Below are 18,206 nucleotides of genomic sequence, written 5' to 3'. Positions count from 1 at the left end.
TCATGCAGGGTTGCCACTTTACCTGGAAACCTGGAAAACTCTGGAATTTGACAATTTAGGCTAAAATAACATTTAAATACCTGGAATTTGAGAAATTTTGAAAATCCTGGAAAAACCTGGAATTTCGATCAAAAAACCTAGAATTTTTGATAATTTTAACATTTTCAGTTGTAAAATTTTGATTTGACTCAAAAAATCTATCATATATTTAAGATTTTTTGTCATCATCAAAAAATTTTTTTATTAAAAAACACATTTAAAATAACTTTTACAGTATCTTTTCAATATTTTTATACTGTTTAACACAGTTTCTTAAATAGAAATTAACTTAAAACTAAAAATAGACCCAAAAATGTGTACTTTTAAAAACCTGGAAGAAATTTGGAAAACCTGGAAAAAATTTTGAAAAAACGAGTGGCAACCCTGTTAGTGACTTATACTCTAACTTTTTTTCGAATTTAACATTTATCACTTGAGAATGAAACTAGTATAGCTTTGAAAAGCTTTGTGAAATAAAATACAAAGCAAAATGAGTAATTTATTTATAATAAAACTTTTAATTCTATAAAAACTGGCTTGTAGTTTGTACTTCAAGCTTTCATATAAGATCTAATGTTGTTTTTAGTAAAAATAAATGTTGGACCCTCCTATGCCCTTAACATATCATTTAGAGATTTGTTTGTCATAAAAAAAAATTAGTAGTGCTACAGTACTTTTTAATAGTATATACTGTTGAAAACATTTTTGTCTAAAGTTTATTTTTCTGCTGAAAGTGATAAAGTAATGTTTTACTTGAAAAAACCTGAAGAAATTTACAACCAGCGGCCAACCTTAAATATGACACGTAATTAATAAATTTGGCTAATTGTATATTTTCATACTGTTGTTTTTTTTGTTTAAAATAAAGGCAAGTTAATTAATTTCAAGTATTTTAATTTACACTTCTTTTCAGAGTTCTGAATGAGAACCTTGTTTTGGCAAATTCATAACAGATACGCTTGAGGAAATCTTTTGTGTACTACTTGGGACATTTTTATAACTACTTTTTAATTTTATCCATTCATGAAAACATTATTTTTTACTATATAAGTTTGTATTAAATTATAAACCATTTTAGCCAAAGTTACTGCGAAGTTAATAAAACCTGGAGTTTGATAAAAAACAACTTTTGTAAAAAAAACATGGAAAAGTTAGGAATTATTTTTATTTGAATTTTTTACAAATTTGATATAATAAACAGTAAATTCTAGCATTTTAAGACAAAATGAGTGTTTTTAGAAATGTTATTTTGGTATTTCAACAGTATTATTTTATCATTATAATTTTTTTTTATCACAGAAAAGTACTCGAAACAAGTGAGTCATCATTTTTGACTATTTTGCTTTTTTAGTATTGTACCACTTTGAAATAAAATATAAAAGATTTTTCAGTTAATAAGTGATTTACATATATTATCTTGTACTTTGTGATTTAATTTAAATAACTAAAGACCAATTTGTAAAAAATTGAATACCCTTTTTTGCCCTTTTTTCTATAACAAATGTTCAAGCAAATGAGAAACATGCTTTAAACCCAATTTTTTTTATACTAAATCATAATGTAAACACAAATTTTAAGTACAAATATTCCCTTTGACACTTTCTTGCACTTGCATAGCTCCAATGAAGTGTGTTGACACACAGAAACATTTTCTCAATATACTAACTAATATTAAGAAAATGAAAAGAATATAATAACTAATACACTATTTTATTTAATTTATAACTATTTTATTAACACTTGACATAATCAGAATTCCTAACCACCAAACCCTGGTAATAAATAGAATAGTTGATTTGCACTTTTATTACTAATACTTAAATAAGATCTATACTCAGTGATTTGAGAACTTTTTTAGTAGGTAAAACAAATATTTTTATAGCATGATGCTTACCAAACTAATTTAATACACAATATGTACTTGATCATTTATTGTCTATAACAAATGTTCCAGCAGATATTAAACATGGTTTTAACCTAATTTAATTTATACAGAATATTTTGATAAACATAAATTTAAGTATCAAGCTTGTCAAATTTATTTCATACAGACTATGTTATTTTATCATTTATTTTTATCATATTTTTCAGCAAATAATGCACATGCTTTGAAAAAATTCATTTTAAAATAGGATAATTTAAAAAATATAAATAGACTTTATTAGCATAATTAATATAAACTTTTAAATATCATTGTTTTTTATAAAAAATTTCCTTAAAATAAAACATATAATTCAAAAATTTTTTATAAAAAACAGAATCAATTTGTAAATATAATTTTTATTTCAAACAGAATCAGTTAGTAAATATAACTTATATTTAAAACAGAATCAGTTAGTAAATATAACTTATATTTAAAACAGAATCAGTTTGTAATTATAATTTTTATTTCAAACAGAATCAGTTAGTAAATATAATTTTTATTTCAAACAGAATCAGTTAGTAAATATAATTTTTATTTCAAACAGAATCAGTTTGTAAATATAATTTTTATTTCAAACAGAATCAGTTAGTAAATGTAACTTACATTTAAAACAGAATCAGTTAGTAAATATAACTTATATTTAAAACAGAATAAATTTGTAATTATAATTTATATTTCAAACAGAATCAGTTAGTAAATATAACTTATATTTAAAACAGAATCAGTTAGTAAATATAATTTTAAATAAAAACAGAATAAGTTTGTAATTGTAATTATTATTTAAAACAGAATCAGTTAGTAAATATAAATGTCAAACTTGTCAATGGAAGAGCAGAGTGGGTTTCTGCCCCCCAACAAGCAGTTCATTGAAAACCACCCACCGCCCCCCATGCCACCTCAGCAAGACAAGCAGCAGCTGTTTCAGTTGCCGCACAGAAATCAGGTTTGGTTGTTTTATTTAACTAAATTAAAATTTGTGCACACAGTTGATTTTTGATCAATTTTGAGTTATTTAATTTACATGTTATAAGAATTTAATAGTGTTTTTCAAAAGCCACATAGAAATAAGGTTTTATTATTCTGTTCCAATACAATGGTTTCTATTAAAACTTTTGTTGTAAATAATTTAAATAAAGAAATTTAACTGACATTGCAGATGAATTTCATTTTTTGATTATAAAATGTTTGCTAACCAAGCAAAAACTGTCCTAGAAATCAGGTAAGATTATTTATCTTAAAATTGACCGTCAAATTGATAATGAAAGTTTTAATAATTTAATTTGTACTTCTATTGTGTTTGTTGGAAAACAGGCAGTTTGCTAATGCAAAGTTTTTATTTTTATTTTACAAAACAAAAAGAAACAACTCTTATAATTGCTGCATAGAAATCAGTTTTGATCATTTAAGTTGAAAACGTTTCCAACAGATGCTTTTTCATCATTTCTAAGTTATTTGTTTGATTATTGAGCTTTATGTAAAAAATACTAATATTGAATGTTAAGTGAAAAAAAAATCTACTCTTTAGTCTTTAATTTTTTGTTGTATTATTTGTATATTTAGCCCAATGATTTAAATAGTTTAGTAGATGATAAAATAAATAGTTGACATTTACTTTACAATGCAGTTGATAATAGCAATTTTACCATAACAGTTTGTTCGTTTATGTCTAAAATATTTATGTACTGTATAAATCAAAGTTTATGCTTTTTATAAGTTTTTTATGTTTGTTGAAAAAAATTGGTTTGTTTGATCTGTAATGAAATAATAAAATGAAAATAGTTTTTGTTTTGAAACAACAATTTAACATGAGTTGAATACGCTACAAACAATTTGTTTTTTGAAACCTTAACCTCAAGAACTCTAAATAAACTTTTTATTTTATATTCCATAGTAGATTCAATAAAGCAAATTGTTTTTTATGTATAATAAGTTGACATTGCATAAAGACCTTCATAACATTTTTGTTGAAATTTGAGCCTTAATGCTTAAAAATGTTTCTATGTTTCTACATTAAGCTTTTCTATTTATAATATTTTTGTTTATTTTAGATAAACACCATCAAACATCAACTGTAATAAAATATTTAATTCCTTTACTAGTTAAGTTGTAACAAAATTAAAACTTGATCGAATACAATTTTTAACCAACTGGCATACCCAATGAACTTAAGTTTACAATAAAAATTAACATATAAACTATGATAGTATTAATAATAGTATACAAGCAAGTTTGATTGTATAACCAGGCACATCCAATGAAGGGCTTGCAGAAAGTTTAATATATAATGTTTTATTTCTATTGTTAGAGCTTTTTTAGGACTCCGTAGATCTGTTCTTAAATTTGTTTGAGAGCAGTGAAACACCATTAGTCGGAATAAAGTTTTAACACAAAAACATCTGTGGTATATAATGTTTTATGTGTACAACATTTATTGACATAACCAGGCTTACCCAAGGAACTAAGATAAACATCAAAGTTCTAAGATTTAAACTATAATAATAATAATAAAATTTATTTAAAATAATATATTCAGGCCTACCCAATGAACGGGTCGCAGAACCACTCTGAAGTGCCCACCAACTACCCCCTCCACCCCCCTCCAAACCTCAACCAGCCCCCTCCCCAGCAACCGAGACCCCAGATGCAGTACTACCAGTACAGCAACCACGGTTACCACGTGCCGCATCACCATGGTTACAGCGGGGACAGCCAACAGCCACCCCCACCTCCCCTGCAGGGATTCAACAGCATGTACGGCAGCAACCCCGTTGGTTTTTGATTCTTTTAATTTAAATACATTGTTTGTTATTTATTAGTAGGTTAAGTATAGTTTGTTGCCCAATTTATTATTCTGTTTTATTAATGCCTTCAGTAAATTATATGTTATACTGCAACTGAAATTAAATCTTAAGAGTTCATCAAAAGTTGACAAAAACTTTAATAAAGCATATCAAATACTAGAACCTTATAAATTTAGTTTATATAAGGCTTCCCACTAACAATAATAAAATGTTTAGTACTCAAGTTACCATGGAAACAATCAAGTTTGGGTGCCACAGCAGCAGCAAGTTGAACCCACAAACAAGCAGCCACCGGTCCACCATCACTACCAACAACCCCCACCTCCCCCTAGCAACACCAGTTTCCATAGCAACAGTTTCTACACTCCCACACCCCAGCAACAAACCAGGACCCCACACGTTCCACCCCCTGCCTTCCAGGAACACCTGGTTGCCAAGGAAGCGGCTGTTGCCAGGGACACCTACCAGCAACCAGACCCTGTTCACTTCATCAGCCACACATTGTCTGGTATTGACCTGGGCCTGTCCAAGAAAATTCAGGTTACCAAGGAAACACCACAGCAACCAAAAAAGGATCAAAAGGTTCAGTCATGGGCAGCCATTGCGTCAAAACCTGCCAAGACCCAGGGTCAGGGCGTTGTTAAACAGAAACAGGTTGCCAAGCAGCAGGGTAATGTGTTGCTAGGGAAACCCAAGGAAGCTGCCCCTGCAACTTTTGGTGGGGGTAACAAGGTTGCCTCCCCGCAGAAGAATTGGGGAAATAAAAGTTTTGGAAAGTATCCCAAGTTTGTTTAATTAAATTTTTCGCAAGTTATAGCTTTTCAATTAACAGAATGAACTTTGATAAGAGATTAAAAAATAAGAGTTTTAAATTAAAATAACAAAATATATGCCAATATATAATATAACTTATTGTAGCCAGTATTTATTTCGGCCATCGTCAACAAGTTGAGATGTTTTATGCCATCGAATATAAACAATGAACTTCACAGCACGATCAACAACAACAGCATCCGAGATTGTCTCGGATGCTGTTGTTGTTGATCGTGCGGTGAAGTTCATTGTTATATTATATTATATTTTATAACTTATTGTAGAATTGTATAACAATATGAAATATTAATAAGTTACAAAACAACTAGTGTTTGAATGTGTAAATCATAATAAATACCATGCAGTTCCGCAATGCAATCACCAAGGCAGCAGCAACACAGCGAAGAAAGCCACAACGGAAGTGCGGAAGATGAGGGAAAAGTTTCGGAGACGCTGAGAAAATTGAGGGCTGAAAACGATTTCAACCCGAAAAGGCTGACACTAGATGTCAGGAACGCCAGGTAAAATTAATAAATAGAATTTAATTGATGAATTAGATTGATGATTTCAGCAGATTAATGTAAATATGCTGAAATACAAGGTAAACAACTAAGCAGCCTTTTTTTGTAAAATAACTTTACTATTAAGATCTTAAAAAACCTGCTATCCAGTTTGAATTATAAGTTGTTCATTCATATGTTAGCAGCATCAAAACTAGTTATTTGACACCAGCCACGAATCAGAGGTATTAAATTAAATGAAAAGATTTTAGGTTAAAGGGTTAAACAAAAGATTTAAAGTTAGGAAGTATTGATTGGCGAAGAATTACAGGTTAAGTTCAAAAACTGCAAACAGAATTTTAAATGAAGGTTTAAAAGTTAAAGTCAGGCGTTAAACATACTCAATCTCACTCTACATAAACAAACAAGAAGTAACTTCAAACATGTATTATATATATAATTTCAAACAGGTATTTCGTCATCAAGTCTTACAGCGAAGACGACATCCACAGAAGCATCAAATATTCTTCTTGGTGCTCCACGGATCACGGGAACAAAAGATTGGATGCCGCGTTCAAACAACAGAACGGAAAACCTGTTATTTTATTGTACAGGTAGAAACTATAATAAGTATATTGTATTGATGTGCAAGTAGAAAATATCCTACGGAAAATAAGAATGATAATTTTTAAACATACATGAAAAACTGTTCTTTTAAATGTTTTTGTACGCATGAATAATTGTAAACGTAGTAAAAAGAAATACTTACACTCTTGAATGAACAAGTTACATAATGTATCACTTTAACAAAATAAGCATGAAACAAACATAATTTCTTGCCATTTAGCAACAACCTAAACTAGAAAAACTTATCTTTTAAATATTTTGTACGCATGAATAGCTGTAAACGTAGTAAACATTGTGTGATTTGCATCATACAGGTGACATGCAAATCACACAATGTGTTACTCTAATAAAATTTTCTTGAAACAAATACATTTTTTCTCCTTCTAGTTTAACTAAATTTTCAAAACAAAAAGCGTGAACGGGAGCGGGCACTTTTGCGGGGTGGCGGAGATGACCACCTCGATCGACTACACGAAGAAGGCGACGTACTGGACGCAGGACAAGTGGCGGGGGTCGTTCACGGTCAGGTGGATCTACTGCAAGGACGTGCCCAACTCCTCGCTGCGCCACATCCGGCTCGAAAACAACGAGAACAAGCCGGTGACGAACTCGCGGGACGCGCAGGAGGTGCTGGGGGAGAAGGGGGTGCAGTGTCTGAAGGTGATGAGCAACTACAAGCACACGACGAGCATTTTCGACGACTTCGACCACTACGAGGCGCGGCAGAGGGAGGCCGAGAACAACAGGAAGAAAAATCAGGTTTGTTTTTTTTGTTGTTGATTTGTAAGTTTTTTATATTGTGATTGAGGAAGAAATCAGGTTTGTTTTTTGTTTGTTCGACATGTTTGTTTTCCGACTTCCGGTTTTAACCAATACAACAGCTGAATTGCTTCTTAATAACTTTATCAAAAAACAAGCTTTCATTAAGTTATATCTATATATATTATGATTGAGGAAGAAAAATCAGGTTTGTTTTTTGTTTGTTCGGCATGTTTGTTTACGTTTATCATTGCTGATGTCTTTTTGAGTGATAAACGATGAACTTTACCACGAGATCAACAACAACAACAGCATCCGAGACAATCCTACGACCGGTTTCGTCCTAATTACCGGTCGTAGGATTGTCTCGGATGCTGTTGTTGTTTTTGATCTTGTGGTAAAGTTCATCGTTTATTATCAATGGCAAAAAACATCTCAACTTTGTTGATGATGGCCGAAATAAATACTGGTCTTTTTGAGTGGTTATCCTTAAAATAACTTGTGTAAATAAGTATCTCTTATTAAAGGTTTAGTGGTTAAGATGAAAATGTAAACTTGTTATTTTTCATACTTAAATACAAGGTTAATGTTATCAGTAATTATTCTATATAACTGTTTTTAAAGAAATTTAAAGTTAAAAAAAACTTTTTACAAGTTAAATCAAGCTTATACTCAGTTGAGATGTAACTTAATGAAAGCTTGTGTTTTTTTGATAAAGTTATTAAGAAGCAATTCAGCTGTTGTATTGGTTTAAACCGGAAGCTGGGAAAAAAAGTTGAATCATTCCAAAAAAAATATAAACTTATAGCTTTATTGATAATAAAACTTGGCTGTATATATTTTTTTAATTAATAAATCTAAACTTTTTAAAGTTTACATGTGTTTTTTAGAATCATGACATTTAGTTTAATTCTAGTGTTAGTTTTCTGAAAAATCGAAAGTTGTTGTTTTTTTCAACTCATTGTATCTACAAATTTAACTTTTGAGTTTTATTTTCCAAATCTATTATATTTAGAATTCTTACATGGAAGACTTATAAAAACTTTAAACTCACCCTAATTCAGGTTTTTTAACTAGACAAACCGATTCGGTACTTGATTTAATTTCAAACTTATAATTTATTACGCGCTACTGATTGTTAACTTTTAGTACTACTCAATACTTACTATTTAATCTGTAATTTAGTTTTTATAATAATTTATATATATTTTTTTACAGAACGGGAAACCTGAAAGATCTAAAAACTTCCATCAGTACAATAAAAAAGACAATTAATAAAAAAAAAACTGAAAAAATTAATTCATCAACTTTGCTGTTTTATATAACACGAACAAATAGACTATGTATTTATATAAATTAAAATAATCTGCAATATTAATAAATTCGCACTAACTAATTTAAATGTTTTTGATCGTAGCTTAGATGAAGTTATTTTTGTTAAGTAAGCTGATAATTTTTTATAAAAGTTAAAGTTAACACGTTGTTTCATTTAAATTTGAACATAAATTTTTCTTCGTTAGGATTAAAATTTTGGCTAAACTTTTTTGTAAACAAGTTTACATAAATTAGGATAAAAATTGAATTTAAATACATGTTTTGAATTGTTTCTAAATTTAAACAATATACATGATTTACATTCAAATTAGTAGTCGTTTTTTTCTCCTGTGTTCAAAGCTAACATTTATTTATTTAAAAGGTGAACTTGATAATTAACAAAATAGTAGTGCTAGCTTTAATACATCATTTTATTAAAAACTTATATTTTTTAACATTAAAATAAAACACATCAGTCTTTCTGAGCGATTAAGAAATGTTTTTAAATTAATAGCTTTTTATTTAAGTTGTCTTAGTCATTTTCAAAAAGTAAATTTTTGACACAAACTGAATTAAAAGGCAAATTGATTGAATTAATAAATATTTAATTGCATATTACTTTTATTGAGTTGTTGTTGTTTTTTTTTTCGAAAATTTTTTGTGGTGTTTTGTATATTTTCATATATTTATAAGGTAAGCTTTAGATATTTATAAGGTAGTCACATTTAGAATTATGTTTTAAAACAAAATTACCTTAGTATAAAATCTAAGTATGTTTAGAGCTTATAAAGCTATTTTTTGTAATTTAAATTACTTACTGTACATAAAAATGATAAAAGATATCAAAAAAATTAAGCTAGTGTGATAACCACATTAGACAGGGTTACCACTTTACCAGGAAACCTGGAAAAACCTGGAATTTGAGAAATGTTGAAAAAAAACCTGGAAAAACCTGGAGTTTAAAACTTTTCTCATGTTCAGTAGTAAAATTTCGATTTGAATCAAAAAATCTATCATATAAAAATAAATTTCTGTTATCATCAAATTTTTTTAAAAAGTAATTTAATTTTTAATTTAAAGTAGCATTACATTATGTTTTCAATGTTCTTATACTATTTAACACAGTTTCTTACCTTAGACTTAATTTTAAACTAATATAATAAAAATAGACCTAAAAATGTGTACTTTAAGAAGGAAGAAATTTAGAAAACCTGAAAAAATTTTTTGAAAATACGAATGGCAACCCTGATTAGAAAAAGTACTTAAATGTTGGTTTTGAAAATTAACCTTTATTATCTACAAAACTATTCTTTTAAGTAAGAAAAAATACTATTTATATATCAGGGTTTCCAAAATACCTTAAGTTTGATGATTTAGCTTTAAAATATTGAGTTTTAGAAATTTCGAAGAAAAGTTTTATCCATAATTTCATCTAAAGTAATGAAATTTAGATTTGACACAAAAAATCTGTCATAAGGATTCAAATAGACTAATTATTAATTTCTTTTTATAAAGAAATACATTTACAGAAGTCTTACAATATTTTGCTTTTGACAGTTTTATACGTTTTTAATACTTCATTGTATATTAAAAAAAAAAACCAAAAACTTCTAATTGCGAAAAACAATAGCCAGGTTTGCTACACATTCAGACTTGTTTATTTTTGGTAAAACTCTGGCTAGTTTTCATTTTTTACCCAAGCAGCAGGCTAGTTATATTAGACTTTAAATGTTTTTTGCATTATGTTTATGATCTTATTACGTCCTTTTGTTATGGTACTTCTAGATATTTAAAATTAATTAACATAAGTTTTTGGCTAATATTACTTCAGGTTTTGCCACTCGGGTTAGATCCCAAAGATTCGCAGCCCTGTATAACAATTGCATGAAAAGGTATACTTTTAAAAGCCTTGAAGGGTTGACACACACAAGGCTAGTTTGGTATAAGTTTCAGAATCTATACTAAAATACTTGATAAAAATTCAACTACACTTTAAAAAAAATTCTTAAACCTCGAATGGTTTTCAAATCGAGTCTAGCTTGTTATTCAGCTTTTCCGTACTTTGCTGTTTAACTTTATTTAGTAATTGAAATTTCCCTCGTGGTTCTTTCTTTTTCAAACATTTACAAGTTTATTTTTGGGCTGAAACTATTGATAATAACGGAAATCGATTAGATGAACAGTTATACATTTCACTTAACATTTAGTTGATAATGTTTACTCTTTGTACTGACTACTGTTGTATAAGGATAAAAATGCTTCCCGAAAAATTGCATGTTGTTAAAATTTATTTAACCACATTTAAAGGTACGAACTATAAAATTAAATTTCTTAAACAAGTTAATTAGACCAAAAATCTTGTACTTGGCTAAAACTTAAATCTTAAAAACGTTAGTATATGTTGTTAGTAACGTAAATATTATGTATTAAGTACTAAAGTTAAGTCAATGATACAGATTTTGAATTAAAACAATATTTATTGTCTGGCAATAGTTATTTTACACCTATTCTACATTTATTAACTTGAAGCAAATTCCTTTGAAAACTTTTTTAAAGAGTAATGATGTACTTTAAAACTTACATATTCTTAAGTTTAAAGTCAGGTTGATGTATTATGTTTAGTCAAAACGTGATACATTTGAAAATTTGCTCACTAAAATGCTTTGTTAATTGTTTTATAACTAAAGTAACAGTTTTGAAATTTTAGAAATATAATCCTGGACATAACGTTAAACTGTTTTGGTGTATGACTCGATAACCGAAATGTTTTTTCGTTCACCAGGTCCTTGGACCAAACTTTTTGAACGTTTTTTTTTGTTCAATAAACAACAATAAAGCATTATGTAGCTTGAAATAACTATGAAAAATTCTATCTTAATGAACATTTTATAAGGCTCTTTTATCATGGCTTTTATTTGACTTTTTGACCTTAGAAAAATAAATCATTTTTAAACACCATTACAACTAAGAGATAAAAGAACTAATATTTATAAAAAAAGTTTTATATAGTTGTCAGTCTACAACTCAATTTATTAATTATTTAATACTATAAACTGTTTCAGCGTAGATAATTAATATTTATTTAATTTAGCGTGAATTTCAATTCGTTTGATGTCAATATCTTCAACAAGTTTTGTGAAAGCTCGGGTGAAGACGGAAATGTTTTATTTTCTACACTGAGCATTTCGCTTGCTGTTTCTATGCTACTGTTAGGATCTGACTGGAAAATCAAGGAGCAGCTTGAAAAGGCGTTGGGTTTTAATAAAGACGATGACATTCTTGAAAAGCTTAAACCACTAGCGTTCAATCATCATGCCAAAAGTGTAAAGCTTAAATTTGCCAACTCCGTCTCGTTCCCAAGATCCACCCGCGATCAAAATCCACTCAGCCAAACTCGTGAACCGCTTATCGATCGAGGGTAAGGGTTAGGGTAACAGTGATAGTGAAAAAATAATATAAAATAAATAATTAAAAAAAAAAAAAAGGATTTTGAACGCAGGTGGATTTTGATAGTATACCAGATCTAGTACCATTGAAAAATTACAGTTAACATTTTGTAAGCTCTGAGACAAGATCTTGTGGCGTGCTTGTTTACATTAAAAACTCAATCTATAACCAATAAGACAAGACCTCAAATTTAATGTCAGTAAATATGAGTAATTATGGCTAGAAATATCTGTAGAAATAATTAATAATAATAGTAAGAACATCTTAGTAGGGCTAATTTATAGACATCCAGGACATCCAATTAATGAGTTTAACACAGAAATTTCAGATGTTTTAATTAAGAACATAAACAGTTATAAGGATTGGAGCCATAAATATAAACTCTTTAAATGATGAGGTTACCTCAGTGAAAAATTATTTTAATCAAGTCAATAGTTTTGGTCTAACAAAACTTATCTAAGTACCAATTAAGATAAATAGTATAGAAGGTACATTGATTGATTATTTTTTTTGTTCGTGTCCAGAAAAAGTAACTAATTCTTAAATATTACTGTCAAATATATCAGACCATTTTCTACTTTATACTAAGCTATAAATTTAGATTTAATTAAAAACAACTCTAAGTACAAAAATAAATATTTTCAAGACTTTTCAAAATTGACACCAATAAAATTTTTTAGTGGTGCTTCTCACATTCTCAACAAACATGAAACAGACAAAAATATTAAATCTAAAAATTCCTTAAATACCAAATTTGATTACTTAATAGACAAAATAAAAAAGATTACTAACCAAAATGTTCCAACTAAAAAACTTTTAGAGCTAAATTAAAATTAAAGTCTAAACCCTGGATAACAAAAGAAATACTTAAGTTTAAAAAAAGAAAAAACAAGCTATATAAAAACCTCTGCAAAAAAAATTATTAACCCAGTTAAACTAAAAAAATTGAAAAATATAGAAATAAATTTACAAAAAGCATAACAAATTCTATAAAAGCATGCTTTGAAAACATGCCAAAATTTTTCTATAAAAGTACATCGAAAATTTAGACTGTAATAAATAACATCTCTAATAGACAGAAAAAATCAGCTATGTTCCACATTGGCTAGAAGTGAATTAAAAATACTATACAAAACCAATAGATGTAGTAAAAAACTAAAAACTCATTTTTCTAAGACTGGAAAGCTAACCTCATCAAACATAGCTAACCCCTAGGCTTTAATGAAAATCTGAGAAATGTAAGTAACAGTTTTTATTGGTTGAAACTAAAGTGTCTAATAATATAAGAGCTTGAATCCAAACAAAGCCAGTGGTGAGGATAGTATATCCATAAAGGGCCATATAAAAATCTATAAAGAAAATGAACATTTTAATATTTTCATTACTAAATGAATTTTATAAAGGCGTATTTTAAAGTATCCTAAAGCTTGCAAAAATAGTACCAATTTTTAAACCAGTACCAAAAAAAAAAATACCAGGAAGTTATGCACTTATTTCACTTCTAACTGATTTAAATAAAATATTTGAAAAATTAATCTGCGATCGCAATTGCGGTTTTTTTCTAAAAACAATGTTTTAAGTTAGTCGGAATGTTTTTGAAGGGGTATTGTTCAATTTTTATAAGAGAGATGCAGCTTGTACAGTCTTTTTGGGTTCAAGTAGAGCATTTGATAGTGTAGATAGAAGTATCTTAGTAAGGATTTCCTAATATTATTTCGAATATTAAGGCAAAACTAGCACAGAATTTCTTGACGTCTCCCTGGATCTATCCCTAAACACCTACAGTCCCTACCGTAAACCTAATTCCAAAACTAGCTACTTCAACAACAATTCCAACCACCCTAAAAATATACGTAACAATATACCAAAAATGATTGAAAAAAGATTATGCAAACTGTCTAAAAATGAAGAAGTTTTTAATAACATAAAAGGCTTATACCAAAATGCATTGGTTAAAAAACAAAAGTAATTTTATATATAATCTAACCTACAAACAATTTAATAGTACAAACAATAGCAAAATTAGAAAAAGAAATTGCATTTATCACAATCCCTCCTTTTGTAAATCTGTACAGACTAAAATTGGCAAACTTTTCCTGGATTTAGTAGATAAACATTTTACAAAGACAGCATCTACCACAAAATAATTAACAGAAATTTTATAAAAATATCATACTGCTGCACACCAAATACTATGGCCCTCATAAATTCACACAACAAAAAACTCATGAAAAAATCAGATAAAAACGAAAAACTTTGTAATTGTAGATCAAAAACAAACTGCCCCGTGGATAACAAGTGTTGCCTTAATAACGTCATATATCAAGCTAAGGTTTCCACATCCGTAAATGACCACAAAATTTACATTGGTACAACCAAAAGAACATTTAAGTCTAGATATAATGAACACAAAACCCTTTCCCCAAACCTTTTAAAAGCAAACCCAAAAATTGTACCAGGCTTGCGAATCACCTATGGGATCTACACAGTAACCATATAAGATACTTAATTTAAAATAGTAGAATCAGTAAAATCTAACACAAACCATACTAACATGTGCACTTAATGTAATCTAGAAAGACTCCATTTAGCTTAGTAGACAAAAGAAAAACCTTAAACAAGAGAAACGAACAGATAACCCAATGCCCACATTAAAGATAAAGTTAATTAGTTTTAAGTCTAAAAATGTTCTCTACTTCTATACTATATTTTTAAGTTTTAGTCTTAGCCTGTATTTTCATTTTTATCATATTAGACAAGTTTTTGAGTACAATTTAAATAAAACAAATCTAAAGTAAACACATAGATGATTAATTTTTGTTTAATTCACATTTCTATCATTAACTTTATTGATTGTTTTATTTCTTTAGGTTTGAAAGTTTAGATTAAATGTTTAGTTTTTTTTAGATAGTAAGAAATTGTAAAAGTATAAATAAAGATTTATTTAAACATTTTATAGATAATTCAGTTTTATACATGTTAACAGACAAATAAAAAGTTTATTAGCAAATAAAAAAAAATCGCTAAAACTTAAAATTAACAAATCAGAACTTTAAAGTATACCATTTAAATGACTTGTATAAAAAGTTATTAGAAAGCAAAATCTATTTCAAAAACTCTTATATCATATAAAATTAAACAAGTATTTTAAAAAGCCTAGGCTAAAACTTAAAAGCAACATTTTTTTGTAAAAATAAACTTAAAATAGTATTTGTTGTTTAACTTCTTACATTTAAAAAATCTATAAGTTAGAAAATAGAAACTCAATTTAACCTCATTAAAGTATGTCTCTTGATAACAATTCATCAATAAAAAGGTATATAAAATTTATATCAAATGATTTTATTAAACTTTTTTTTTTTTGAGCTTGAATAAAAAAATAAAAAGTGTTAAAAAAGAAATTTGTCTTAAAAAAGTTATTATTAGTACATAGTAATAGTACACACATAAAGTTTAAGTAACTTTAGTTAAAATTATACAATCTAATTTATAATCTTTTTAGTTTTCAATTATTTACAAACTGATGTTCTCAATGTGACTTCATAACACAAGTTAAAGTTTTTCACCACTAGAAGGCGATATTAAGCACTCTAAATAGTCAGTTTGATGCTCAAAATGCAGCAAAAAGATCAAAAAAATTATTAACTTTCAACTAATTTACATAATAGATTTTTGTAAAAATATTTGCAAAATGTGAACAATAGCTTATAGAAATATATGTAGAGTTTAACAAAAGGGCAAATCATTTAAGCGAAAGATGTCAGATGTTTTTACAAAAATACTACTTAAACGGAGAGTGAACCTTGTATACGATCGTGCAAAATAAATATTGTTTTTATCATAAGCTTCTTCGACTGCAAAATAACAAAATAAAAATTCTACAAAAGTTATAAACATTTTTATTAAATCTAAGGTCAACAACAGATCCTATCAGGCAAATAAAAATTTTATTATTTTTTATAATTATGTAAACATTAAAAATGTTTTGATTCACCGCGCTTTTTGTTAGAAAAAAAAATCGATGAAACAAAATGGCTTCGCGCGCATTCGGCACTCACATGTTCGTCACGTGGTTCTGACGCCAAATATGGTCAAATAGAGAATAAAAAACTACCGCGAAATTTTTTAGAAAGCAATCGACCGAAAAAAACAACATCGCAATAAATTAGTTGAAAGAGAGAGCGAAATTATCCGGAAGCAAAATAGTTTTTATCAGCATGTTTACTTTTGCAATCTGAAAACCTGAGAAATTCGACTGAAATTAATCAAAATAACTACCAAAAAAACAGTTCCTCTCTATTAAATGTGTTAGTAAAAGGGTGTGAAATAAATTAAATTGAAATTTTCCTGATTTTTCATTTCGTGTGTAATCCAAGCCAACCGGGCTACAAGGTACCAAAAAAAACACAAAAATCCGCGGGAAATTCGAGACAACCGTGCAATACGAGAGAGCCTCTATCACATGTTCAGTCGTCGGACCTGAGAGACCCGGATGTGGAACCGGGATTGTGGGACTTCCTGATTAGGTTGTTCAGGTTTTGGTACCTCGCCTTGGATTGCAGGAATCTCCTCTGCAGGAGAACTAGTTCGTCTGTTTTTATTAATTTATTTGTTTATATTAATTTTGTTTTTAATTAATATCTTAAACTCATAACAGTTTTATAAATGCTTATAAATTAATAATCAGGTTACTAGGAAAAAAAAATCACAAAGACTTTTATAAATCAAAAAAAAAAAAAAAAAAACAAATTTTTAGTAAGATAATAAACAAGTAACTAATTTTTACTTACTTCAGTTTAATAAAAAATAATAAAAAATCAACGTTTTCTATATTATTTATTGTAAAAAAACCAAAATTTGAATTGTGTAGTAAATAAGTGCACCTTTTGACTTTGAATCAATTAAAATAGAAAATTTATTATTCAAAACCAAAGCTTCTAAACATTATTGAAATCAATCTTTTTCCCTGGTATTTTGGTTATTTTAATATTTTAATTTTATTGATACAGTCCCTACTTTGGTAAACTTTAAAACACAAACTATTGTTATTTAGTTCCCTCAAATAAAAAACTGAAGGTTTGTGTTTTGATAAAAAGCTCAAAAAACTTTTTATATGTCGCAGAGGTTGAAATACACTTTTTATAATAATTTAACTTATGTGTACTTTAAAAAAAAGTTTTTATAATTAATAAGTAACTTTATTTTTGGTGTCCTGTATGATTTTATTGTTGGATAGAGTTAAAAAGTAGCCATATAGAAAGTAATATAAAACAAATTGCATTTAAGAACAAAATTACTAAAGTATTGGACGATTTTTGAGACTCAATAGTTATAGAAGACTTTAATTATTCTTACAAATTTAAACTTTAACATCTCACTTTTGTCAAATACATATATATATATAGTTATTAAAAAGTTTTAAGATGTACGATTATTTGCTAACAAATTTGTTAAACAACATAAATAAACTGTGAAGTACATATAGAATAAACTAAAACTTGTTTATAAACTATAGCATTGTAATAATAATTTAAATTGATGTGAGCTTTTGTATAAGCGTGATTTTAAATAAAATGCCTTTTTTTGTGTCAAAGCAACATTTTTGTATAAATTTACTAAAAAAAAAATTAGTTCAAACCTTTAATGGTAAAAATAATTTACAGCTAAGCATAAACTTTATAGAAGTTAAAAAGTCCATATCATTAAAAAGTGACAATTAATAAAATATCCAAAGTTTATGATTTTAAGAAAGCTCAGAACTATTTTGTTATAAACTAATTTTTGATTATAGCTGAACAAACTAAGAAAAACGTTTAATGGCGAGCACTGTCAAACTATTACAATTAAAATATGTAGTGATATAACAACTTATATTGCTTAAATTTTATACTTGGTAAAATTTAGTGAAAATCTAGTAACACAGATCATGAACAAGAGTGTGTAGAGTTATTTTATTCCTTATCACTAAATCCATCAATTTAG

The 18,206-nt window shown here is 27.7% G+C and overlaps 2 protein-coding genes across 3 annotated transcripts in view; one reads left to right on the top strand and one right to left on the bottom strand.

Moving 5' to 3' along the window:
* The first annotated feature begins 2,756 nt into the window (after positions 1-2,756).
* On the top strand, positions 2,757-9,137 carry LOC145844096 (uncharacterized). Its single transcript, XM_082951443.1, has 7 exons — positions 2,757-2,906; positions 4,497-4,730; positions 4,981-5,549; positions 5,943-6,098; positions 6,548-6,691; positions 7,118-7,463; positions 8,682-9,137. Exons 1-7 carry the CDS (start codon positions 2,772-2,774, stop codon positions 8,736-8,738), a joined length of 1,641 nt encoding a protein of 546 aa, XP_082807569.1. The 5' UTR covers positions 2,757-2,771; the 3' UTR covers positions 8,739-9,137.
* Positions 9,138-15,507: 6,370 nt separating this feature from the next.
* The window catches only part of LOC145844061 (uncharacterized), a 39,322-nt gene continuing 36,623 nt past the window's right edge, over positions 15,508-18,206 (bottom strand). For both annotated transcript variants that reach the window (XM_082951397.1, XM_082951398.1), the window contains one exon: positions 15,508-16,815. In XM_082951397.1, coding sequence (XP_082807523.1) covers positions 16,691-16,815 — 125 coding nt within the window. In that variant the 3' untranslated portion in view covers positions 15,508-16,690. The remainder of the gene's footprint in view (positions 16,816-18,206) is intronic.

Source organism: Thalia democratica, chromosome 9, assembly GCF_965202585.1.
Source record: "Thalia democratica chromosome 9, ktThaDemo2.hap1.1, whole genome shotgun sequence".
In the NCBI taxonomy this organism is placed as follows: domain Eukaryota; kingdom Metazoa; phylum Chordata; class Thaliacea; order Salpida; family Salpidae; genus Thalia; species Thalia democratica.
The sequence above is the reverse complement of the archived record's forward strand: the minus strand, read 5'-3'. Positions and strand labels throughout refer to the sequence as shown.

Bases quoted from the DNA above. Each gene is read 5' to 3' on its own strand.
- LOC145844096 (XM_082951443.1), top strand. From the start codon at position 2,772: ATGTCAAACTTGTCAATGGAAGAGCAGAGTGGGTTTCTGCCCCCCAAC. The intron at 4,731-4,980 runs GTTGGTTTTTGA...TAAAATGTTTAG, and splicing joins GCATGTACGGCAGCAACCCC to TACTCAAGTTACCATGGAAA. The intron at 7,464-8,681 runs GTTTGTTTTTTT...ATTTTTTTACAG, and splicing joins ACAACAGGAAGAAAAATCAG to AACGGGAAACCTGAAAGATC.